Raw genomic sequence first — 27470 nt, 5'->3', positions numbered from 1 at the left:
GAACATACCCAATTTCTTTGGATAGAAATCACACTGCATTTAAATTTTGGTATGTTCAGATAAATCTCTCTTTTGATCCAATTTGTGGATCAGAAATTATTATTCCTTCTCTATGTTGATTTTATACCACCTTTAAAGGATATAGTCCTCAAGGCTCCCAAGAAAACACCAAATAAATGCTGGCTTGCTTCTTTGTCCTATTTCTCAGTATCTTCATGTAGCTGGTTGGCTCTGTGTGCTGGCACTCTGTATTTTGCTTAGGGATTAGGCAGGTACCTTGACTCAACATTTTGATTTTGTTAGTATAAAAGCAATCAAATTAAGAAAGGTATAAAACTACAGTTCAAAACCCGGCTCCATTTATATCAAGACATTAACTACCAGAATTTTTCGTGCCTGGTAGAATATATTCTCCATGAACAATTGGGGCTTCAGTGGAAATGGTCCTGGTGATCAGTAGGGAAGCAGTGCTTATGAGAAACAACTCATTAAGAATTGAAACAAACTGAGATGACTGGGTTTGGTTTTTTTAAATTTTATTCAAATTATTTAGTTTGATCCATTTGGTCTTCTCATCATCACCAGAAGAAACTAGCTGGAACTGTTTGGCCTTTGTAGACAATAGAGTTCCAGTTTATGCAAAATGAGCTAGGTAAATTTGAATTCACCTACATTACAATCCAAATAACTGAGCTAATGGGAGGGTCTCCTATATGTTTTCTGCATACAGGAAATTAAATACCTTGTATTCATTATAAACTAAAGAGTCTATATATTTCCTTGCACCTTCTTCTACCATATATCTGGTAACTATTATCCTCTCTCTCTTTTCTATCTTTCAGTGAGAAAATTTAAGAATTAGTCCACCTGCCAGGTTTACTTCTTTATATCCACACACTATGTGCATCAAAGAAATTTGGAAATCTTTCCTTTAGCTGAAAATATAAATGATCATTTGAGCTAATGATTCCCCATTATTGGTCTATTTGCATGTTATTGGTCTATTTGCATGAGAATGTGAGCTACTCAATCCCTAATTTAATTGGCTATTACTAGGCAGCCATGAATGCGTAAATCAGCTATGGGTACCTTACCTTCTATGAAACCCATTCAGTTTTTCCATAACTGCTTTTTTATCACTACAGCCAACTGCTTCTAAATTACCTTTCACTACTTAACTGAATCATATGTTGCTCTCCTTCCAATTTCTGAGAGCAGCTCACTTTTGTCAATGTCCTTTGTCAATAGTGCTTTTTTCCCTAAATTCCTCCCCCCCATGCTCTCCTTTCTTTTGGGAATTCAAAATTTATTCTCATTCCTAATGCCTATTTTTCACCCTCTTTATTATAGAGAAAAGAATGATTCAGAAACCGTGCTGGTGATGACCTATAAAGCCCTAAATGGCTTGGGTCCGGGATATCTGAGGGAACACCTGCTGCCAGCATCGAGTTCCCTTCGTCCAGTGCGCTCCCACAGGGAGGGTCTTCTCAGGGTGCCGCCGGTAAAAGATTGCCGGTGGGTAACACCCAGGGGGAGGGCCTTCTCAGTGGGTGCGCCTGCCCTCTGGAACCAGCTGCCCGTGGAGCTTAGGACTGCCCCCGACCTCCGTTCATTCCGCCGGGACCTGAAGACCTGGCTCTTCGAGCTTTCTGGCCCAGGCTGAGAATTTTAATTTTAATTTAATTGGGTTTTTTTTTACTTTTTCAGGGACTGTTGTAATTATTTTTAATTGTTTTTAACTTTTGTATTTCTTGTTTTAAATACCCTGTAAACCACCCTGAGTCCTTCGGGAAAGGGCGGCATATAAATCCAATTAAATAAATAAATAAATAAATATATCATGATCTGGAAATTAATCCCATATCTGGGGATTTGTTTTTAAAATTCATATATTAAATGTATTTACATGGTCTCTCAGCTCACTCGCCGTGACTTTTAGGCAGCTTTAGTAATTTGTCCCTGAGCATATATTAACTAGCAAAGGAAAGACCTCCAGTTTGGCTAAAGATGCTGGTCACTATTGCAAGTAGCTGAACAAACTCTTCATACATCCAAGAAGCTTCTGCAGTACTCTCTGATGACAGAGCCTTATGTGATTTCAGAGTGAGTCAGCTGGAAATTGCCACTGCAGCAAGAGGCTTTTTGTTATCCTTCTAATTAATCTATTTGAGTAATGCAGCCAGAAGTAAGCCACTCATGCAGGGAGAGAGCTGCCATTTTTCCCCCCTACAGCTCATGCTTGGAAGATTTTTTTATAAATTTGAAGCAGATGAATTTTAAATAGTTCAATCCTTCATATAGAAGGAGTACCAACCAATCGCCGGAATAAAAGAGAAAAACAAAGAGTTCCACTTACCTAGTTGTTCCACATTCAGCTCTTTCACCTGAGGAAGGAAGGAAAGAAATAGTATGTTAATTGCAGCCTTGCTATTTATTTATATATATATGTTAAGAGTACTTTGTCGGGGTAGGGAAATCAGTATAACGCTATAGCCCAGTGTTCCTGAAATTTGGCAATTTTAAGGTGTGTGGACTTCAACTCCCAGAATTCCCCAACCAGCAGAGGAAAGCCACAAATTTTAAAGTTGCCAAGTATGAAAACAAAACAAAAACAAAACTGCCAGAGCCAGAGCCCAGAGAATCTTGACTTAAAGGCAACTGAAAAGATATCTTTCAATCAGCAATTTGCAGGATAAACACTATACCTAGATCAGATTTTTGAAGTTCTTTTTTTTTTAAATCAATGGTATTTTAATTCTTGTATTTTCATTGCCTCGTTTTAATTGCTAACACTCTATTCAACTATTTTTATTCTTCTTATATACTATTGTAATATCTTTCAGAAGGAAGAGTGCTACCATCATTATCATCAATAAATGCTCCAAACAGTTTAAGAAATTTAAGAGCCCTTGTAAGTCCCCCTCCTAACAATTGATGTGGTGTTCTGCAAAGGCAAAAGACATCATGATACATCACGTGACATGACTGAGGTGTCCTACACCATGGTGTAGGAGAAGAGTAGGCTGAAGTGGAAGGCAGAGTTAAATGAGTCATCAGTTTGAAGTAATTGTATTGCCACAAGAGACCCAAATCCAGCCCCCTATGAATTCCATTGATTTTTATCTAGTGCTAATTTAACTTTGATCGTTAGTTGACTAGATTCTAGTGTATATCTATCAATAATAAATTCTTCTGTGCTTCGAACTCAGTGAATGCTCCTGGTTATTTGTGCCTGACAATCTAATTATTGCCTAATATTGAAGAAGGCATGAATGGAAGCCAAGTGCTTTTGACAAAGGAATAACATAAGGACAACTCAAAAACTAAAAATGATTGTAAGTAGACTCCTTATCTTTAATATGAGGCTACATTAACTTAGTACAAGAATTAATACTCATTCTTTGAGGTTTAAAAACAATGTCCAGAGGCTATTTAGGCAACAGAGCACAACCTCTTGCTGAATTCAGGAATGCACAATAAAACATTCATAGTCAGTGGCTGCCCAGCCTTTGTTTCGGTAGAAGTGAGACTTTACTACTTTATAGGAAAGTGGTCCCCCAGGCAATCTGCTTTTCCCATTAGAAGTTTCTTCCTATCTGGAACCTGCCTTCATGTGATCAGACCAAAGGAAACATCAACCAGCACACACAGTGTATTTAAAAAGATGATAAAAAATAGTAGTTTTGCTTTATGTGGTTGAAGAATAGATAAAGACTGTGTGCTTGAGAAGTAAAAAGATAATTAATTCTATAGAGAAATAGGCAATTCATTCTATACAGAATTAATTCTATACAGAAAGACAATGACAAACCTGGATCGTGATGGGTAAGGCCATTTCAATGACCTTTGTTTTGTAACAACAAAGATCATAATGGCTAAAGCAATGATGCTCAGCAATTAGAAATGCACATATTTAGGAAAGGTAGTGCAAGAGAAGTAATGTATTCAGAAAAATTGTTATGCTTTACAAGATTGAAAAAACATAGAAAAGGGGGAAGACAACAGATAATGTGGACAAATGGGATCAAATATATCACTTGGAAAAGTTATTACAGGGATGGGTTAAAATAGTGACCATTTGTTCATCAGGACCTGTATCATCAGGACCTAACTATTCTTAGGCCCTACATTCTGGGATGTTATATTGGAGAACAAGTCATGATGCTGCTTCCAGTACAGGTAGTCAACTTATGACTACAAACGAGCCCAAAATTTTCAAGCAAGACAGTTGTTAACTGAGTTGCACCCCATTTGATGACCTTTTTGCCACAGTTGTTAAGGGAATCTGGCTTTCCCCATTGGCTCTGCTTGTCAGAAGCCAGCTGGGAAGGTGATCACTTGACCCTGGAACACACTGCAACTGATATAAGTTATGAATTTTGATCATGGAACCATGGGGATGCTACAATGGTCATAAGTGTGAAAACCTTTCAAAAGTCACTTTCTCAGGGCTCTTGTAACTTCAGATAGTCGCAAATGGTTGCAACTCAAGGTTGTATTTAGAGAGTGCTATTATATCTTCAAGGGACGCGGTGGCTCAGTGGGTTAGGACGCTGAGCTTGTCGATCAGAAGGTCGGCAGTTTGGCGGGTCGAATCCCGAGTGCCGCGTAGCAGTGTGAGCGCCTGTTACTCGTCCCAGCTTCTGCCAACCTAGCAGTTCGAAAGGACGTAAAAATGCAAGTAGAAAAATAGGGACCACTACGGTGGGGAGGTAACAGCGTTCTGTGCGCCTTTGGCGTCTAGTCATGCCGGCCACATGACCACGGAGACGTCCTCGGACAAGCGCTGGCTCTTCAGCTTTGAAACGGAGATGAGCACCAGCCCCTAGAGTCGGAAATGACTAGCACACGTGTGCAGGGGAACCTTTACCTTTACTATTATATCTTCTGCAAGCTGCTCCTGCCGGACTGAATTTTCAGATCACTGTTGTTTTGGTTGCGTGAACTAATTTACATGAATCCTTCTTAAAGCATGATGATCAGAACCAGACAGGGAACTGAATGTATTTCCAACCAATGAACAGAGTGAAATTATTATGCCCCTGATCTTGAAGCAATTGTTCTAAATTAGTTCTACATTAATATTAAAGCTACATTCCATACCTAATTTAAATTCAACTAGAGAGTCACTATACTGTAACTTTTGTGTTCCTTTTCAGGCATGTTACTGCCAAGCAAACCATTTTCCTCCTTATACCTTTATATTTAATATAAATTTAATATGGTTCTAGATGAAGAATTGTTGTGAATCCCTACTAAATTTCATTTTGTATTCTCTTTTCTCTATGTTTTAATCTATCAGCAACGTTCTGAATTTCTTTCTGTCTTCTAAGAGGTTAGCATCCTGTGTCAACTGCAATTTAATAAATACTCGTCCATCTTCCCTTCCAAATCTTTACTAAAATGTTGACCACAGGTTTATTCTCAGCAAGATTCCTTCAAAACCTCTCCACAGTTTTATAGGGAACATTTAACGAATAGCTGGATACAGTTCATCAGTGATTATGGACCCGCTTGGTATACATGGATATTATGCATGCATGTATAGTTGCAGTAAATACATCGGTACTCTAAACATAGGTCTGGCACAGATTCCATTCTGGCTGAAATCAATCAGAAATTTCTATCCCAAATACTGTAGATCTTGTTTTGCACCTATCTCTCTATTAACTTTTCTGTTCCTGTTATTATAAACAAACTTGGAGTTTATAATCAGGCTACACAATGTATGATTATACCTGGAATATTAATATAATAAAATATTATTAAATTGATATTGTAATTGAAGTACATAGATAGTTCTCAAGTTATGATTGTTTATTTAACAAAGGTTCAAAGTTACAATGTGCCCATAAAGCACAACTTATGACCCTCCCTCAAAGTTAGTACCACATACCACCCACACAGTCATGTAATCACAATTTGAGAGCTAGGCAACCAGTTCATATTTATGACACTTGCAGCATCTTAAGATAACAAGATCATGATTTGCATCCTTCCCAGTTGATTTCAGACAAGCAAAGTCAATGGGGGAATCTGGATTCACTTTATGATTGCATGATTCATTAATGTAATAAATGGACTTGGTCACCTGATAACTCGCTTAATGTCCACATTGCTTAGCAACCAAAATTCCAGTCCCAATCAGTGGAACAACCGGCCTCCAAAAGCTGTGAATGCTCCAATACTGGAAGTTTTTAAGAGGAGACTGGACAACCATTTGTCTGAAATGGTATCAGGTTTCCTGCCTGAGCAGGGGGTTGGACTAGAAGACCTCCAAGGTCTCTTCCAACTCTGTTATTCTGTTAACACTACTAAACGTCTGGTATTTAATAAAGCTTAATATGAATCAGCCATTATTTGTTTAAAGGTCCCTTCCAACCCTGTTATTCTAGAATTGTTTATAATTTAGGCAAGCTTATAAAGAAGCAGCTTCCCTGTTTGGGGGAAGGTAGGTTAGAACAATATGGAATTAAAGAATGAAGGAAACGAAATGGGGAAACAATTGAAGGGATTGCTCACAAACACACATGCCATATAACATTCAGTCTAATTAATCATTATTTTTATGCAGAAAACCAAAGCTACGAATCCCCTCTTCCAATGACGAAACATTGATTTCTCTGGACAAATATACGTGTTACAGTTTCTCCTATAAGCAAACATTCCCTCAAAAGCTAACTCCTGTGGGGAAAAAAGTAAAACTAGAGTGAAGCAAATTAGGTTTTCTGGAATATATGCAGAGATCAAGAAGGCCGCTGTAGTTTCCTAGTCAGTTCCCCTTAAGCACAAATCTTCAGTGATGAAAGGGCCTCTGCGTTAATTTTTCAATTCTCCTTGACAGCTTTCAAGCAGAGTGACAGAAGTAACCCAGTTGCAAATAATACACCATTTTCAGTGCCAATGTACATATAACGCTATTAAAAGACTGAAACAGCTCAACATTCTATTCTTAGTACCTTCCATTTTTACTGTCCTTCCTTTTTTACTGCTTGACTCTCAACAATAACTACTGCCTTAGACTACTCTCCCCATGCATCAATATATTATTCCTCCTGGTGCGGCTGTTGCCTGTTATTTTCAAAACTTTAAAATCTCCTTCAAAAACATTTGACACACATTTTAAGGTCAGGTTTTGTATCTGACAAACTTCCTAGTTCCAGATAAAATGACTAATTGTTAAGAACATAGCGAATACGTTTTAAGAAAATATATTAGTAAGGCTTGGGTTTTTCCATCAGACAAAAAAAAAGTAACTTTTATCACCCTGCCAGCCAAAAGCATAAATCACAGTGTCTCTTTCTTCTGGAGGAAGGGTTGGACCGCTGGAGACGGTCAATCAAAAGCAACTCATGGATATACTGGGGGGGGGAGGGATCACCTGTTTTACCTTCTACTGTATAACAGTGGTTCCCCAACCTTTCCAGCTTGGCAGCCCTGCGGGGAGTGAAGAGGAAGTGGTTCCATGTGAGCAGCAGGTGCGAGCACGAGCACGCACAGCTCCACTTGCGCAAGCAGTGGGCTTGAGTGGCCCTGTTCGAAATGGGCCATGGTCCGGTAGAGGGCCGCAGCCTGGGGGTTGGGGACCCCTATTCTAAAAGGTTACAGTCCAATTTGATAATACTCAGTTATCTAAACTAGGTAACAACCAGTTTCAACATTCATTGATGAATGAAGCCTGTACTTTAAATATGTCAAAGTACTAGTATCAGCACAAAACATATTTGCTGGACACCTATAGGCATGCATTTAGATTGTTAATAAGATTTGTATGTTACTCCATTCTGGATTAGTATCGCCCCAATCCTAGGCTGCATATTTAACTACCGAAACAGCCTTGAGGTACAAACAAAGCAGACACAAGCTACTTTTGTGTTGTGGAGGAGACAGGACAGCGTTCCATACTGTCCCCTCCCTTCTTTCAATTCCCATTGCTATCCCCCAATTGTGTGCTTGGATGGTCTTATTTTCATCCTGCCCTTCCCAAAATCCAGACAATCACTCTGGGATACCCACCCTGGCAGGAATCCAGGCAAGTGGCACCATGGGACAACTGGAATTGCTTTAGTACCACATGTACCACAGTATCCCTGGAATTGGAAAAGGCTAGAGAATATTGGCAAAGTGGAGCATGAGGAACAAAGAAGGAAAGCAAGGTATTAACAACAACCAGATAATACTTCTGGTTACAACAGCAGGTACAAGAGAAAGAACCAAAGCAGATGACATTAAGAAATCTATAATCTAGCTTGAAATCTTGTACAGTAGTGGCGAGAAATGCACTGTTGTAACTGTAACTTACCTTCTCCTAGAGTCTGCTTCAGTAAGTCATGCTTAGCTTGCAGCTTAGTAATAAGGTTACTGCCATTCAAATACTCTTTAAATTTCTGAAGAAGAGAAGAAACAAATCCATTTAACTCTAAGTAATATGGACAAAGAATTCTGATAAGACATACTTTGAGCTAAAAGTAATCTTCAGTTAAAAACAGCAATTGGGATCAGAGTTGCCATGACATCACATGGTCATGCCGCTAGTTGTAAATACCACTCATTCAGCACTATCACAAGTCTGAGAGGTCACTGAATGAGTGGTTAAGTGAGAACTCTCTCTCTCTCTCTCTCTCTTTGTGTGTGAGTGTGTGTGTTCATTTTCCTCTTAATGTTCTCAGAATTCTAAATAAGAAAAAAAGACACATTTGTAAGACTTAAGGAATCAGATTTTGGTTGCACACAGGATTTTTTAAACCTTATTTTCTAGGACTCCCTCTCAGTAAAACGTAGGTAACAGTAACACTCCTGTTTAAGGTCAGAAACCTTTGTATTCACCCATGTAACTCCTACAGATGCTAGAAAGAGAGGGAAAGCATGGGGGTGTGAGAGGGGAGAAAATGTGTATTAGTTGAAGGAACAGAAATAAGGAAACTTAATAATGAATACTCACAGCACTAACATTACAAAATACAAATTTCAGTAAGCCCTTTAAATTAAGAAAGTGAAATTTGTTATGGCCAAATACTGTATATTAGTGAAAAGAATTCCATGGATTCAATCTCATGTTCCAATTAAGGCAATAGCTGGGCAGATAGATTTAAGTGCTCTCATTTCTAAGCACTTCGCTGCAATATGTGGCCAAGATTTTGAGGTGAAACCACTGTAGTTTAATATTTAAAATACCAACAATTGCTAAATTTCTAAATTATACTGTATATCAGATACAACTAATATAAGGATTGAAATCAACCCTGCTTGGATGTTATTGCAATTAAAATGCCCCTCTCCATATTACTCAAATAACAGCAACTTCCTGCAGATTGTTGTACAATCTGCATGACTATACATTAAATCATTACTGCATGGAGTTGTACTGTACACTCATTATCTTCATCTAAGTCAAGGCCTTGTGATAAAGCACAAGAAGATCAACAAAACAGCATGGGCTTCTCTCTGGCAGAAAGTTGACTTACAGCAAGAATGTCTGCAGAAGAATGAGGTTACTTGAAGAATATTGATGCAGGAGGATCTTAACAAGTTTCAAACTGACTTGTCACATTGTGCTATATGAATAAGGGAAAAGTTATGTATGCTCCTTAGCTGCCATAATTTTTAGGTATCTCCTGCCTTCATAACCAGAGTAACAAGACCCAATGCTTCCAGGGGTCTTCAAACTCGGCCCTTTTATGACTCATGGACTTCAACTCCCAGAATTCCTCAGCCAGCATGCCTGGCTGAGAAATTCTGGGAGTTGAAGTCCATGAGTCATAAAAGGGCCGAGTTTGAAGACCTCTGGCTTACACAGTTCTTATTTAGTTTAAAAAGATTTCCACCAGTGAAAATCAATGATTATTGTGAAAGGATTCTAAAAAGACATGAATCTCAGAAATTCCAGTTCTAACTAGGGCAAATCCAGTAGTACGTGGCCAGCAGAATTTACAAAATTCTTCTCAGCTGACTTGTACAATGGAAGGTACTTTCTGGCATGTGGTGGAATATATAAATAGTCCCTCATTTGGAATTAAAGGTCCCAGGAGATTACAGTAGCAAGCCACTTCTATACTGTGAAGGAAATAACATGGATGTGTCCCTGTTAACTCACTGGGAATCAACCCTGAGGGGAATTTTACTGTAAATGTTAAAAAAAATCTACATGTTTTAGGACGGCCATATATATTACATCTTTACTTTAAACTCATGAGGACTAATGATAAAAATCCTTCAAACAAGGCACATACAATTCTCAGAACTATTGCACATTAAAAGAATATCTGTGCATACTTGAGAAGAGAAGGGTAGGTTGATGTAAAAATGCCAAAAAAATATAATATGGGCATTCTGTTCTTAATATGCAGCTATAATTTTGTGGGATGAATATTTCACTAATGCGTTTTAAAAGTACTGGGCTCCAAATAGACAGAAGATGATCCTCACAGTAAAGTAGAACATTTCAGTTTCTTGTTGGTTGGCTCGTCTCTTGGCAATGTTTATTTTACTCATGTAAGTCTCTGAAGCAGCTGATTTGATGGACTCAGTTGAGCGACTGTGCTGAAAAGCGTCTGAAACATCAAAATCTTCCACTGTCAGCATGTCTTGCAGTGTCTGCATTGTGGCATCCAACGTTTTTCGCACCTGCGGGAAATGGGTGTACAGAAAAGCAGAGTGAAAGATACATTTCGGCACTCTAAATCTATAACTTTTGTTACACTGACATTTTTAAAAAAAAAAATGCTTTCCAGAATTAGGCTCTTAGTTTAACAGAAGGTTCTCGCTTGCAAATGAAAAATATCTATGCATGACTCAGAGGTAAGTATATTACTATATCTTAAGGTTTATGAGAAAAAGTAATATCTCTGAATGCCATTAGAAAAAGTCATAGCATTACACAACCAGGAAGAAAAATCAAACATAACTCTTTAAGAAATTCTTTCAATCGTAAGGATTTAAAAGTGCACTGGAAAGATGCAGTGTTTAACTTTGTACCATGCAGAGGTTGTGTCAGATTCTCAACACTTACAGAGTCATTGAAACATAAAATTTAATCAGGACTGCCTGATCTTTTGCATATAATTGTATACCACTAGATTTATAACACTAGGCCAGTCATAAACAACCCTTTCATTAATGTTAGCATTACATCAAATGGAAAGTTTCATATCCAGGAACTGCTTTCTGCATTGCCTTTTGTTCTTTAAATTTCTCATCTGCTTCTTTTTTAGGATCAAATAAATTCTATTTAATCACTCAGTCTTCTCCTTCTTTTAGACTCTTTTACGCAGTGGCTCAGTGGGTTAGGACGCTGAGCTTGTCGATCAGAAGGTCGGCAGTTTGGCGGGTCAAATCCCGAGTGCTGCGTAACAGAGTGAGCGCCTGTTACTCGTCCCAGCTTCTGCCAATCTAGCAGTTCGAAAGCACGTAAAAATGCAAGTAGAAAAATAGGAACCACTACGGTGGGAAGGTAACAGCGTTCCGTGCACCTTTGGCGTCTAATCATGCTGGCCACATGACCACGGAGACCTCTTTGGACAAACGCTGGCTCTTCAGCTTTGAAACGGAGATGAGCACCAGCCCCTAGAGTCGGAAACGACTAGCACGCATGTGCGGGGGAACCTTTACCTTTACTATATTTGTTTTGGAATACAATCTTCATTAATTCTCTTGAAAAATACCTCAATACATCTATTTCTTACTGGTGACTTTATGCTCACAAATGTCCCTTGTCTTTGATCAATAGATTTGCAGGGGTGCTTCACAACAATAATGTTTCTAAATGTTTTTCAAAGTCTTAATACATGTGACTAATTAAATTTGTAAAGCCTCTGAAGTCACAAGCAGAAATTTCTTGAGTAACCACAGCCTCAGAGTGATCCACAATTATTTTTAGTTCAAACAATTAATAATAAGCAACATGTGTATCAAAATGATTACCAGAATGTCTGTAAAACCATAGCAGATGAGTATTACTAGAATCACAATAATGGAAATGGACACAACTCTAATGGCAAACAAAGTTTTGCAGTGCTCGGTCACAGAACACTATTACATTGGTAATATAGCACAGAATCCATGTTCCCATCTTCCTAGATCAAGAGTGTATGAAGATGATTTTACAAATATGAGTTAAATAGAAAATTCAATGGTTTAAATATTACTCTTTGAGTCTGATAAGTAAGACGCAGCTTTGCCTCTTGGGATTTTAGTTCAAATTCTTTAATCCAAGTAAGTGTAGACCTGGTCGTCCTTTGCCTTGCCACATTCATATTCCCTATTGTAAAATGGAGATGTCACATCTATTGTGAAGACACATCACCTTAACTATACAAGATTATCAGAAGAGAGGCTAAGGCTTTGGAAACACCAAAGGGAGATAGCAATTCTTTTTAAAAGTAGAAAAGAAAATGTAGTTTAGCCAAACTTAGAGTGCAAAGAAGAAGAACAAAGATGATTAGGAGAGTGAAGGCTAAAACACATGAAGAAAGGTCGCAGGAACTGGGTACATCTAGTTTAATGAAAAGAAGGACTAGGAGTGACATGATAGCAGTGTTCCAATATCTAAGGAGTTGCCACAAAGAAGAGGGAGTCAATCTATTCTCCAAAGCACCTGAACTCAGAACAAGAAGGAATAGATAGAAACTAATCAAGGTGAGAAGGGACCTAGAACTAAGAAGAAATTTCCTGACAGTTAGAACAATTAATCAGTGGAACAACCTGCCTCCAGAAGTTGTGAGTGCTCTAACACTGGAGGTTTTTAAGAACAGACTGGACAACCATTTGTCTGAAATGACATAGGGTTTCCTGCTTGAGCAGAGGTTTGGAATGGAAGACCTCCAATATCCCTTCCAACTATAGCTTGATGTCAAGTTTCCGACATATGGGCTTTTCAAGTGATTCTGAGGCATTGTTTACCTTAAAAGTCCTTTATTAGCCTAATACACCAGCAAATGCCTGCTCAAAAGAAGCTGGAATCTGAAATCTCTGCCCCTTGCACAATATATTAAAACACAATTCTCCACCTTTCTAATTTTGTCAAACTAATATTAAAATATATGAATGAAAAGTATGATAAAAAAGGTTCCTAAGGCAGTTAGGTCCTAAATAAACAAATGACCATTTATGCAGCTATTTAGGAATAATTTGACAGTTGTGCCTTGCACTCATTAACAGATTAGCTGTTGCATTTTGTACTTCTTGACACTTTTGAAAGAAAGCACCTTATGATACATATTACAGTAGTCACAGATTCTGGACTGAAAACTGTATCTTTATCAAGAAGGTATTAACTATCCAAATGACTTTCAAAATTACTTCAAACAGAAGCATTAGCATAATTTGAGTGAATTGTGCTTATTTACTTACAGTTAAAAACAATTACAGCTCTCACCTCTTCATTCTCTATTTTGAGGGTGGCTAGTCTAGACTGGAGCTGATGGTATCGCATGAGCAACTCCGTCTGAACTGGCTGCTGGGCACTTACTTGACATACCTGTAGAAAGAAAACAAGCCTCTGCAAATTCAATCTAAAGGAGAATACTGGCAGAAAAAAATAATCTTCAGTTAAAGTGCTTTTTTTAACTAACAGAATAATTTCTTTCAGAATCTGACAATGTAACTGTATCGCGTATAAAATGATGGCAGTAATGACCATTTAGGTCAATATGCCAAAACAACTTTAATATTTCCAAATATTCCAGTATGTTGGCTCATTCTGACAGAGATTACATAACTAGTGTTCTAAAAGCAGGATCTGAATTAATCACCCTATAAAAGGTCTAAATAGTAATCGCTTTCTTATGCCTAAGATATAGCAAAAGCCACCTGCTTCTTAATTTATTTCAATGGTGGAAGGAATTCTCAACAAAGGAATACACAATGAACAATGAAAGTTCTAGTACAATATGTGTCTAAAATGTTCTAAGTAAAATGGAAAATAGCACTGGTCCAAGCATACTATGAAAATGTGGCCCTAGTTCTAAAACAGGTGAGAATGATGGCCCCTTTATGATTTGTGGACTTCAACTCCCACTTCTGGCTTGGGAATTCTGAGAGTTGAAGTCCACAAGTCACGAGACACGAGGCTGGTTCCAGGCAGTAATAACTGCTTCTTTGAAGGAGGGTGTCTTCCCCGCCGCCTTGAAGGAGGCGGTGGTGAGACCCCTCCTCAAGTAGCCTGCCCTGGACCCGGCTGTTTTAAATAACTATCGTCCAGTCTCCAACCTTCGCTTTCTGGCGAAGGTTGTTGAGAGTGTGGTGGCACATCAGCTTCCTCTGTTCCTGGAGGAAACTGATTATCTGGACCCGTACCAATCGGGTTTCAGGCCCAGATACAGCACGGAGACGGCATTGGTCGCGCTGGTGAATGATCTCTGGCGGGCTCGGGACAGGGGTTGTTCCTCTGTCCTGGTCCTATTAGATCTCTCAGCAGCTTTTGATACCATCGACCATGGTATCCTACTGCAGCATCTCAGGGGGTTGGGAGTGGGAGGCACCGTTTGGTGAGGGTCCTGGATATCTGAGGGAACACCTGCTGCCGGCATCAAGCTCCCTTCGTCCAGTGCGCTCCCACAGGGAGGGTCTTCTCAGGGTGCCGCCGGTAAAAGATTGCCAGCGGATAACACCCAGGGGGAGGGCCTTCTCAGTGGGTGCGCCTGCCCTTTGGAAGCCAGTGGAGCTTAGGACTGCCCCCGACCTCCGTTCATTCCGCCGGGACCTGAAGACCTGGCTCTTCGAACTCTCTGGCCCAGGCTGAGAATTTTAACTTTAATTTTAACTGGGGTTTTTATTTGTTCAGGAATTGATATAATTTTTTAAATTGTTTTTAACTTTTGTATTCTTCGTTTTAATCACCCTATAAACCGCCCTGAGTCCTTCGGGAAAGGGCGGTATATAAATATAATAAAATAAAATAAATAAAATAAAAGGACTATCGTTCCCCATCTCTGTTCTAAAAGAAGAAAAAAGAATTCCAGTAACTACAATGCCGTTTCAAAACTAACAAATGAAACACAAATGCTATTAAAGCTCATTCATTTTAATACACAAGAAGTATTACATCTGAAAGAAAGGTGCATTATGAAGCAACATGAACCATTTCTAATTACATACCTCATCCCCCATGTGAGGCTGGTAGTCAAACTTCAGCGGAGGACAGAAGACCTGGTTGCACATGTCCATAACTGTATGTTTGTCACTTCGTGCATCCAGGTTGTCTACAGCATTTTCAATTATGTCCAGCCCTTCATGGCGTGAGGTTTCTAGATTGTATTCAGCAGAAAGATATGTTCTGAATGTCCGTGCTAGACTAGCATGGAATCCCAGGTCACAGCACTAAGGAAGAAAAAACAACAAGCTTAAACAACAGATCGTACAAATTATTTCTAGGTAGAATAACAAGTTCTTCACTTGAAGAAATATTAAGTACTATGTGTTATTTGCTTGTTTAAAAGAATATCCAATCTTTTCATTTAGGAGATCAAAGTTTTAGGAGATCAAAGCTCAACAACCGAGACAGGCTAGGGTGAGAGTGAGTGACAGGCCAAAAGCACCCAGGGGGCTGCTATGGTTAGGAGTGGCCTAGAACTCAGATAATTTGGTGGCCAAACCAACACCTTAACATTATACCACGTTGGCTTTTCATTCTACACTTCAATATATTTTATTGTTTATTATACAGTATATATGGTTCTATGCTGAAAAAGGACACTAGCATTGACTTCAGAGATACAAATAAGATTAAAGATAAAGATAAGATTAAAGATAATGAAGGAATGGTAAGAAATCTAAAGGTATCCCACCAACAATGCAATGTAAATACTTTTGTAAGACTAGAAATGGACATAACTAAGGTCAACTTTCTCATCTGACTGACTCTTCAATAAAATAAATTCCAAAATTACTGCAGTACAATTGAGAATTGATTTATCTGATCTTATGCCTCATTGCAACTCAAAAGTCAAGAATTAGCATTTGATTAAGTATTTCCATCAACCAGAATGATCTATTGCAACTCTTCTATAGCCAGCAACGTCCATAATTCCAGAGACTTTGGTAGGAACCATGATGGTAAAACACACAGTCACTCCTAACTTTATTACATCTATATTCATCCATCCATCCATCCATCCATCCATCCATCCATCCATCCATCCATTCGTTTTGCCCATAAAGTGAGCAGCAGAAAACATGACAGTGTAATAAGAACATCATTACTATAATGTAAAATGTTTTCTAGGCATTACATGACAGGGTCTTCTGATATTTTATTCTGGGAAATAGAACAATTTTACAAACAAGCAACAGGTTGTTTTATTAAAGAAATAAACAGTTAGAAATAAATGCATCTTTGTTTTTACATACTTCTGCTGAATTTAATAGATCTCTGAGTTTTAAAGGACTTTTCATTGGCATTCATGGATTAATGAAGGAAAATATTTACAGCTCAGGGTTGAAATGATGATGTTACCTAGTTAGGGTAATGAAATGTCTGCAAGAAAACAAGCCAGCTCAGAGAGCACCAAGGACCCCTCATTCATGGATTAGCCATCACTCCCTCTTGTATGTTTTAGAGGCCCCAAACCTTCATTTCCACCAAATTTAGCCTGCATTACCACAGTTGAAAATAGCAATAGCACCGCTAGCCACATACTTCCGATCTGAGAAGGCCTTAAGACCTGCAGTACCTAATTTAAAAGGTATCACTTTACAGCCAAGCCCAAAGTAGACTAAACTTCCCACATCAAAACAGAGTCTTTCAGCCACACAAATGCCTGCCTTGAGTAATTTTCAAAGCCACAAACCAAATGTCAATTTTTTCAAATGAACGTGGGAGACACAAATGTAGCTGTTTATAAAGTAAAGAAAATAGGGCGGTCATTTAGCTAGCAAAATTGTCTTCTGAACCCTTAAATATTAATCTCAGGCACAAAAACCTGATACACACCCCATGTTTTGAGTTTAATTAAACTTGTCACAATTTTTATAATATACCAATGCAGGACCAGGCTTGACAGTTTGAACCCATTGTTTTGTTTTATTTCAATGTTGTGTATTAATACAGCTAGTCCTCCACTTACAACAGTTCCTTTAGTGATCATGTGAAGTTAAAACAGCACTGAAAACAGTCACTTATTACCATTTTTCACACTTATGACCATTGCAGTATCCCCATGGTCACATGATCCAAATTTGGATGCTTGGCAACTGACTCACATTTATGATAGTTGCGGTGTCCCAGGCTCATATGAGCAAGCAAAGTCATGTTACTAAATTAACAACTGCCGTGATTCACTTAATAAATGTGACAAGAAAAGCCCTAGAATGGGGCAAAACTCACTTAACAAATTTCTCACTTAGCAACATGAATTTTGGGCTCAACAGATGGAAACTAACCAAAGAGAGAATCAACCTAGAACTAAGGAGAAACTTCCTGACAGTTAGAACAATTAACCAGTGGAACAACCTGCCTCCAGAAGTGGTGAATGCTCCAACACTGGAAGTTTTTAAGAAGAGACTGGACAGCCATTTGTCCAAAATGGTATAGGGCACGGGTGTCAAACTCGCCACATCATGTGACGTGTCGTGACATATCACAACTCTTTTTGCATTGCCAGCAATGGGTGGGTGTGGCTTCGATATGATGAAACCGGCCCATGGGCCAGCAGTTTGACACCCCTGGTATAGGGTTTCCTGCCTGAGCAGGAGGTTGGACTAGATGATCTCCAAGGTCCCTTCCAACATATTATTATTATTATTATTATTATTATTATTATTATTATTATTATTATTATTATTATTATTATTATTATTATTAAACTTTTATTCATAAAACATGAAACTCAGTCAACTGAACACTCAAATTGACTGGTACTAATGGTTGACATGGGTTGCTGCCAGCATCCTAGGTGTCAACCAGGTATCTCCTTAAAATGTAAGATGTTCCAAGTAGCACAGTTTTTTGTAGCTTTGCTGGAGTTATTGCAGGAAGTTGCAATTTCTTGATGTGTTTTGCAAAGTTTTTGGACATAGTTCCCAGTGCCCGATGACAATGGGTATCACTGTTACACATTTCATCCATAATCGCACAGTTTCGATGGCCAGATCGTGGTATTTCGTATTTTTCCCCAGTTCTTTTTCTTCGACTCTGGCATCTCCTGGTACAGCAATATCAATCAACTGTACGCTTCCGTTCTCTATGACTGCGATATCTGGCGTGTTGTGTTCCAAATGGTGACAATGCCCAGTGGATTAGTTTAGCAACTCGGTCATCTCTAGCTTTGTAATCAGTTTGCGTGATTTTGCTGCACTCACATATTAAATGTGAAACAGTTTCAACTTTGTCGTTGCAAAGTCAGCAATTTGGATTGTCAGTAGATTTTTGTATCTTCACTTTCATGGCATTAGTTTGTAGTGCTTGTTCTTGAGCAACCAGTATTAAGTCTTCCATTTCTTTCTTGATGGTTCCCATCTTAAGCCATGACCATGTAAAGTTGTTATCACATTTTTCTTCAATATTTTTCAAATGCTGTCCATGCCAAGCTTTGGTTTTCCATCTATTTAATCTGTCATCCAGCTGTTGTTGTTGTTGTTGTTGTTGTTGTTGTTATTATTATGATGATGATGATGATGATGATGATGATGATGATGAAATCTGAGCCCAAGTTGAGAACTATCTGTAAGGACAGGATGGTTGCTTTCCCCATCAGTATAAAATTATTAATATGAATATTACATTATCCTGTTACACTCAAAAACATGTTGCTTTTTGAGACTGGCAATATTCAATCAATAGGTGGAAAAAAAAGAATAACTCTGGACAGCAATTTCCCCTAGGAAGCATTTTTTCCTCTTGGCTTCATGCACATGTATGATTCTTTTCGTTCTGAGATGCTCTGACTACAGAGAGAAAATAATTTCTCATGAACTTAGCTATTTATTTACCCATCCATCCTTTACCAATCTAATCTGCCAGGCTTTGACTTTATCTAAACAATCCTGAAAGTAAAAGTGTCTTTAACAAATGATGTACAATGAAATACATTCTGTTGATGCACCGTTTCCATCTAGCACACAGGATTAGAAAAGACTTCTCTGTAGGCTATTGTCAGGGTAAGTATGTGCAGGCTGATTCACATTTTCAATGGTTGTACCCAAAAAGTAATAGCAGGACCAGGAATAAATTAAAATCTAAGTACCTTTCATACCAAGCTTTGGATTCAAAGGCAAAAAAAGTACTTTGCAGTGTGTGCAATCTCAAAGCACACTTGGATTATGGGTTGCACAAACTATAATTAAGCATGATATCTGAACTGAGCTGATAAGTCACCTATCAAAATAAGTGTGGGGGTGTCTTTGTGTGTGTGTGGGGGGGGGTGTCTTTGTGTGTGTGTTATTTTGTTTTGTTCACCAGTATTTCAAGCTCTGCTTTTAAAGCCTATTATAATGCTAATAGGGGATATATCATACTGGCTATGGATTATGGGAATTAAAACCTAAGACATAAGGGCAACAGCAGGTAGGGGAAAAACTAATCTACATCCACCATTTGTAATTCAAAATATACATGCTATGAAATTACAAGTAGCTCCTTGTCTTTTAGGGAGGGAAGGAGAAACCAAGTACTAAAAGTTTACAGAGATTTCCCTTCTTATATTCATTGTGACGTCTGGATACATACAGCATCTCTATTTTACACCCATTTTGTTTGTTTTTCTTATGATTCATGCAGATCTTTTTCGTTGAACCAGGTACTTTTGCTCATCATAGCCACTAAGACTATATTTATGTCTAATTTTACAAATGGAAAACAAACAATGGTGGGTGGGTCCTTTCTGTTTGCCTGACTAAACATCATGTTTATGTTAGTAGAGAAGAAAACTCGTGAAAAATCGTTTTCCTTATAAATATAAGTAAAGCTGACTTCTAAACTCCTCTTCTGATAGCATTTTCAAACATTCACAGTAGGAATGGGGCATGGTAATAGGTTCAAATGGATTATTACAATCCCATTTGTTTGTTAGGGTTCTGCATTTTAGAACTAATATACATTTAATTCTTTATTTTTGTAAAGTAATGTTTATGTGGGTAATATTAAAAGATGATGCTCAACTGCAGTGTAAAACATAACTCTCAACTGCTATCTGAAGTGATCAAGGCAACTCATTCCACGCCAATATGCAGAGTCTTAAGCAAAAAATGCTGAAATATGTAAGCTGATGATGCAAGTACTAGAAGTTCTTATTGACTCCCTAAGGCAGGGGCCCCAACCCCTGGTCCACGGTCCACCCCCAGTCTGTGGCATGCCAGAAACTGGCCCACGCAAACAAGTGAAGCCTCGGGATGCAGGCAGCACACGAAATCACGGCCCCTCCGATCTGTGGAAAACCCTTTCTCCAGGGAACCCGTCCCTGGTGGCCAAAAGGTTGGGGGCTGCTGACCTAAGGGATGAAATATTTCTTATATTAATATATTTTGACATGGTATATAATGTTCTTCTGACACACATTACCCATGTGAAAATCAAGCCGAAGTGCCTTTTCTTCAGGAAAGCTGAAATTTAATAGCAATAGCACTTAGACATATACCGCTTCACAATGCTTTACAGTCCTATCTAAGCAGTTTACAGAATCAGTTATTATCCCCAAAAATCTGGGTCCTCATTTTTTTTATTTTATTGATCTCAGAAGAATGGAAGGCTGATTAAGATGTATGCAAGATACACATGCTTAATAATAGGAACGGAGGGAGAGAGGGAGGGAGGGAGGGAGGGAAGGAGGGAGGAAGGAAGGAAGGAAGGAAGGAAGGAAGGAAGGAAGGAAGGAAGGAAGGAAGGAAGGAAGGAAGGAAGGAAGGAAGGAAGGAAGGAAGGAAGGAAGGAGAGAAGGAGCAGTTGACCAGCAGTGATGTGGACAGAGTCAATTAAAATGACAGTTGATATACTACTGAATCACCTAAAAGGGCCAGGGTGGGAACAGATCATCTTGGAGGTTGTCAACATATGTGGCTGATAAGAGTCATCGAAGACTTGATGATGCATAACATTCAATGATACAATTAATGGTTTAGAGGAATAATTAAAGGAAATTAATTTTCAGCCATTTAAAACATTGCAAACATTTGAGATTAAAGATCATTGTTTTTATTGCTTTTTAATGACTTGTGTTTATCTAGAATCCAATTTGTATTTCACCAGCAAGATGATAACCCTTGTTGCAAGTTATAATTTGATTCAGCGCATGTTTAAAGTTGGCAGAAAACGTATTTGAAATGCCTGATCAAATGAAAGCATGAACGTGTGTAGTGTTCTAATTCTGAACTATCTGCAGATTTTCAATGAGCTACAAAATAAAGGATTTTAGATGCACAAATCCTACTCTCCAACAATCAGTGAGACAACTCATATCTTATTTTCCACTGTGGATTTTAAGAATTTTTTGGTAGTTTTGTGGGCAGCTGACAAATTAAAGCTTGATCTACAAAGTTGAGAAATAGTGCCTAGCATTAGGTATAAAGGTTATCTTTCTTATTTCCTGTAAGTGTCTGTCTTATCACCCCTAATTTAAAACTTCCACTCTTTTATCTTACTTCCAATACATAACAATTATTACCATCAGTTTTGTCTGGAGACTACTATCAGCTCTCTCTGTTCTTGCCTGACAGCATTTATATGTGCTAAACTCAGTCTTCATCTGCCTTGGCTCATATTGGTCTCTCACTTCACTGTAATCAGTTGGGGAAAAAGTCATAGTCAGTATAAAATATTTGATAAATAAAAGATACAAATGAACATAGAACTGTACAGCTCCAAGCATCTATCACCCCTCTAAATCCATCAGTAGCTGAAAAATCTGCATGTCTGAATATCTTTCTACCTCTATTGCTTTTAAGAAACCACTGAGAGAGGGAAAGCATCAAGATATAAATCCATAGACAAATAGGTCCTGCATGCTAAATACATTAGCAACTGACCATAAATTAAGACTGCATCAGCACATGACCACAGTCTAGAATGCAATCATTTTCATTGGAAATGACACTGCTGTAAAAGAGAATCACTTTGGTACTCACATCAATTAGATCGGAAACATCATGGATGTAGTATTTACTGACTGCTGCATTTGTGGCTGCAAGGTTCAGCAGATAATCATTCCTAGCTTTAGTGCACTTGAGCTTGTTTTCAGAATATTTTGCTTGCCTCTGAAAAACAAGATTCAAACAAAATGTATTCAATTTCCCAATCCTCATATTCTATTTTTCCCCCAAATTCAGGCTCTTAGAACATAAAAATATCGCATTAGATCAGACTGCAGCACATCTAGTCCAGCATTCTGTGGCCAACCACAGGCCAGAGGGAAGCTGCCAATCAAAGCGTGGGAATAACAATTCCTTTCTGCTGTGGTTTCTTGAGGCCATGCCATCCCCGATGTTGGGGTTATATATAGCCACAATGACTGATAGCCATTGATGGCTTTATACTGTATGAATTTTTAAAGAGAAGCACTCTATACTGATGTGCTAGTTACATTTTAACAAAAAAAAACCCCACAGGATAATTTACAGCTGCTATTTCTTCTGAATATAGAATAGAATTCTTTATTAGTATAGAATTCTTTATTGGTCAAGTGTATATAAAGTACAGCTTGAACATTTGTCACCACATCAAGAAATGTTTGGCAGCCTCCCCCCATTAAGCAGTAAGTGAGGGTTCAAGCTGTTTTAGAATTCAAATATAGCTGAGATATTTTTTTCTGCAGAGTTAAGATAACAGCATCCAGCATAGTGTACCATTGTGTATATCATCTGCTTCTTTCTGAAGACATATTCAAACATTCAATGAATAATCATCCATGTAAGTGAATGGAAATTTATGTAAAACGGCCATATGTCAAAACAGGCCTTTCTGCATTAGGTCTCTGGATCCAAGTTCATAACAAACATGGTACATGAAAATAAAGTCAGAGTATCTGAAAAACAGTTTTAGCATAGTGCATATGCAGAGCCATCAAACAACCGCTTTGCTAACAACCAAATGCTAACTTTGTTCGATTTGTTGTTGCTGAAAGCTGAGAAAGAAATATTTGTTAATTAAATCTGCAATGAGCAGCAAGTTTAAGATTAACAATGTCTCAGAATTCAGAAGCGGACCGGTAGACAAAAAGATAAAAATTCCTTACCCAAATAGTTAATAGAATATTATTTGTAGAAATATCCTAAACTTTCAATGCCACCTAATATTATGTCTAAGTTCACACCTCATACTACATTACTGTTTGCTTTCAAGTAGTAAACCACTCAATTTGAAACCTTGGTTTGCTACTGCTCCTCCTAAATACAACTGTGGCTTAGCTAGATGGGCAAACCAGGGCATGATGTAGGCATTAATGTGAAAAGACAACCACCAAAATATACAGAAAAATAAAAAAATAAAGCATTACTAAGAATAAAATGAACAGGAAGAAAACAAATAATACAAACTGGAGGTGAACATATAAATAAAGAGAACCAATTAAAAAATAATAGCATCATGTTTCGGCAGCCACTTTCCTTGCTGTTGAGACAGTAAGTTGCAAAAATGTGAATGGCACCAGCAATTATGGCATGCTAATTCTGCTAAGAAATCAGATTTATCCTCCAGTAAAAGCCACATGGCATCAATCGATTCAGCGTTTAAATCTCCACTCCTTGGACCCAGTTGCTCAGGATATGATTTTATTTCTGTAGCTATGACATACATATCCAAGAGATAGTAATTCTGATAATTAAAAAGTTGTACAACTATTTAGTTTTAAATCATTATAGCACATTATTTCTGAAATGAGTACATAGGTCAGTGATGGTTTTATACCCAGGAAGTTTGTAATCACTGATGTGCATGATGTTTTATAAGATCTACCATTTATCTCAAAAAATAAATTCTCCCAACCACTGTCTTATGAAAGCCTCGTAGGCCTTCTAGAAGCCGGTAAAAATTCAATTGTTTAGAAAGGGTGTTAGACCCAATATTCCCCTTTTTTGTAAGTGTTTTTAGTTCAGTTAAGAAAAGTTAATATAAACACATTTTATTCTCATTGTTAAGCAGTACACAATGCTTTTCTTAATACAGTTAACATATCAGAAGTTCCAGTTTAGGTAACTGTTAATATACATAGGACTTTAAGAAAATATCCTAGCATTTTTTTCTCTTTTGCCATTGTAAAATGACATTCAGAAATGGTGCTTGGGGAATTATCAGTGGTACTATTAGATGTAAAGTTGATAGCTGGATAAAAGAAGTTGCTGCAACCTATATACATTTGCACATATACATATACACATACATACATGTTTTTAAGAAGAAATACAAATATTTTGAATATCCACCCTCAATATTTTTGTCCAGAATGACATTCGTACAGATAAAGGGAACTATTGAAATAATTAGTTTGCAGGGCATATGGTCTACCGCTACATGACAACTGCTTGTTTGATATTTTCATTTGATCAATAGCTTAAGTGTCAGAAACATTGGCTCTGCTCATTAAATCAGCTTTTCCTGAACTACAGAGACATAAAAGGCTCTTTACTTTTCAATATACCCAGCACTCTTCTTATACCCCTTGGCCACCATTGTACAAATACCAGTAAGTAAAAACAAAAGTTAAATAAGATAAGGAGTCAAGGACCCAAGACATAAATCTCTGTTTCCATCTGTTTGACTCTTCTCGGATGCAGTTAAAGATCTCTTTGCCTGTATTTTAAGAATTGATAGAATCCTGAGGGAACATTTTCATTTCTGATCATTTCAAGGTAGAAATGATTCAGAGTAGGAATAGGAGTAGGAATAGTAATAGAATTGAATTGAATTAAATCGAATAATGAATATCATTTCTGTAATGCAATCTATTTCCTGCCCTGATAATTTTTTGTTTTTTGGGGTACTTGCAAGAAATTTTAAGAGAGGAAAACATTTACAAACATTATTCTCATTCAGGAATATGCAAAGCTGTCTGACCAACAGTTCCCTGATTCATTTATGAAAGACTAGGTGGATAGCTGTGGGAAAAAAATGATCCCCTGCTCTGCCTACAGACATAACCTTTTCACTGTGATTGCTATATTTGCCATTAGTAACTTGGCACCTCAGCGTAGCTCACACCAGAAAAGCTTATTCTGACCCCAGAACAGCTTATTCTAGCTTGATGTTTTCCAGATAATTTGGAACTGAAGTCCAAATATCCCAAGTCATTGGGGAGTTCTAACCCATTTTGTAGACATCAACATGAGGAAGACTGCTTCAGAGTAACATCCAGATCACGATACAGAACAAACTTAATTCAGAACCCCAATTTAGACTCTCACACACTGGCCCAAAGGTCGTTTTCTTCAACCAGATGACCTCTGATCATGGTGCAAAGATTACTGGTTCAGATAGCATTCTACTGTAAGCAACTCTTCCTGGTTTCATTATCAATCCACCTTAGAAGAGGTTGTGTTATGAGTCAGCCCTCTCTTGCAGTAAGATGTTTGTTTAATGGCATTTATGGTATAAACGCTCTCTACATGGGGCTGCCCTTGAATACCACTCGGAGGCTCCAGCTGGTGCAGAATGCGGCCGCACGAGTTGTGATGGGGGTCTCCCGATAATCCCATATAACACCTCTGCTCCGCGAGCTGCATTGGCTTCCAGTTGTCTTCCGGGTGAGATTCAAGGTGCTGGTGATGACCTATAAAGCCCTAAATGGCATGGGCCCGGATTATTTACGGGAGTACCTTTTGCCGGTGTTAACTTCCCACCGTCCTGTGCGCTCCCATAGAGAGGGCCTCCTCAGGGTGCCGTCGGTCAGGGAATGTCAACTGGCGGCCCCCAGGGGGAGAGCATTCTCTGTGGGTGCGCCTGCCCTCTGGAACCAGCTTCCTGTTGAGCTCCGGATGGCTCCCAACCTTCGCTCTTTTCGCCGTGACCTGAAGACTTGGTTATTCGAACTTGCCGGCCTGGACTGAGGGATTGGGGTTTTAGATTTTAGATTTTAAATTTTAGAACGTGTTTTATTGTTTAGGGCTACTTGGTTTAATTTATTTTAATTTTTGTATATTATGTGTTGTATATAGTGTTTTAATTGCCCTGTACACTGCCCCAAGTCCTTCGGGAGAGGGGCGGTATATAAATCCAAATAATAAATAAATAAATAAATGTAGGCTGTTATTTTTGTTATGAAAATAACAATAACTGTTGCTCTGTTGCTTCAACTTTAATTACATATATTGGGTGTGTACGCTGCTCAAAATCAATATCAGGTCCAGCAGCATGTAAACCCAGTAAAGTAAATATAATTAAAAGGAAGGAAACAAATTATATATAAAAATATTTATATTAAGCAAGGGCATTTTAAAATTCTGTTTTATTTTTCAGTGCGAGGATAGCTGTAATACTTTAAAGTAGTTTCTGTAGCACTAAGAATTTCCAAGGATATTTCTTCTTTATTGCTAATATACCTGATTCAAAGGAAAACCATTGTGAATTATAACTTATTAGACATAGCAGCAATTATTATCAACCTTAGATCATTATTTTGTCTGCAATGTCATTGCCACAAAGACATCTGACTTTTTTTCTTTTTACCATCCTGTAATCCCTTAATTTGGGGTAGAATCAGGATGACTGAATGGAGTTGAGTGTTTACTGGCCAGATACCCTTCCTGATGCCTACATGGAGTTTGCAGCAGGAGGTGAGCATCTTCACCACTAGGCCACCACGCCACTCTCAAAAAGACATCTGATAAGCTTTTAAAAAATGTCCCAAATTTGTATTTATGAAGACTGACTAAAATGTCCAGCCTCTTCTTTTATGATTATGTAGCGGGGCTGGCTGAAAAGCTTTGCAGGAGCCTGCCTGGGGAGAGGGAAGCTCGGACAGCTGCTGCCGCTTTTGGGTGCGGTGGGCGTGGATCGGGCAGAAGGAAAGAAAAAGGAGGAAAGAAAGGGGTTGGGGGTGGTTGCTGTTGCTGTTGTCGGAGAGAGACCAGGTGAAGTCGAAGAGGGATTTGAGGTTTTAAGCTGATCCCTTTCTGTGAAGAAGGAGAGAGGGAGAGAGAGGGAGAAGATGGAATTTTACTGCTTTCTTTCTCAGGGGGGGAAATCCCGAGTGGAGGCAAGAGAGAGAGTGAGGAGAGGAAAAGTTGCTGGGGTTGCTAAATTCAGATTTTAACAATAAAGGAAAAGGGGGAGGGGTTTTGACACCGACAAGACCTGAGACTGTGAGCGACGACAGAAGAGAAGGAGAGGCTGGTCATTACTGCTTGGGAGACTAGCGGCCATCTGAACTTTGATTAGTGTTACTTGGGCAAGTTATAGACACTGTGGAGAGTTGCCCTTTTGGGGTGAGCTGTTACTGCAAAACACTGACTACCTTTGTTTGTGTTCCTATCGCTGCCTGGAGCCGGGGTTTCCCCCACCCCACTTGTTTCCAAACGATTGGTGTGAAATCATTGACTATTGCTGCTATGACTGC

General features: G+C 38.4%; 1 protein-coding gene across 1 annotated transcript in view; it reads right to left on the bottom strand.

Annotated features, from left to right (window-relative positions):
* The window catches only part of SRGAP3 (SLIT-ROBO Rho GTPase activating protein 3), a 207545-nt gene that overhangs the window by 38241 nt on the left and 141834 nt on the right, over positions 1-27470 (bottom strand). The window contains exons 6-11 of the mRNA XM_081318099.1: positions 22051-22179; positions 15094-15315; positions 13373-13474; positions 10426-10623; positions 8303-8387; positions 2357-2384 (exon numbers count right to left, since the gene is read on the bottom strand). Of these exons, the coding sequence (XP_081174225.1) occupies positions 2357-2384; positions 8303-8387; positions 10426-10623; positions 13373-13474; positions 15094-15315; positions 22051-22179 (764 nt within the window). The remainder of the gene's footprint in view (positions 1-2356; positions 2385-8302; positions 8388-10425; positions 10624-13372; positions 13475-15093; positions 15316-22050; positions 22180-27470) is intronic.

This window comes from Vipera berus (genome assembly GCF_964194415.1).
Source record: "Vipera berus genome assembly, chromosome: 2".
Classification (NCBI taxonomy): domain Eukaryota; kingdom Metazoa; phylum Chordata; class Lepidosauria; order Squamata; family Viperidae; genus Vipera; species Vipera berus.
Note: the sequence above shows the minus strand (reverse complement) of the source record. Positions and strands in the feature narration are given on the sequence as shown.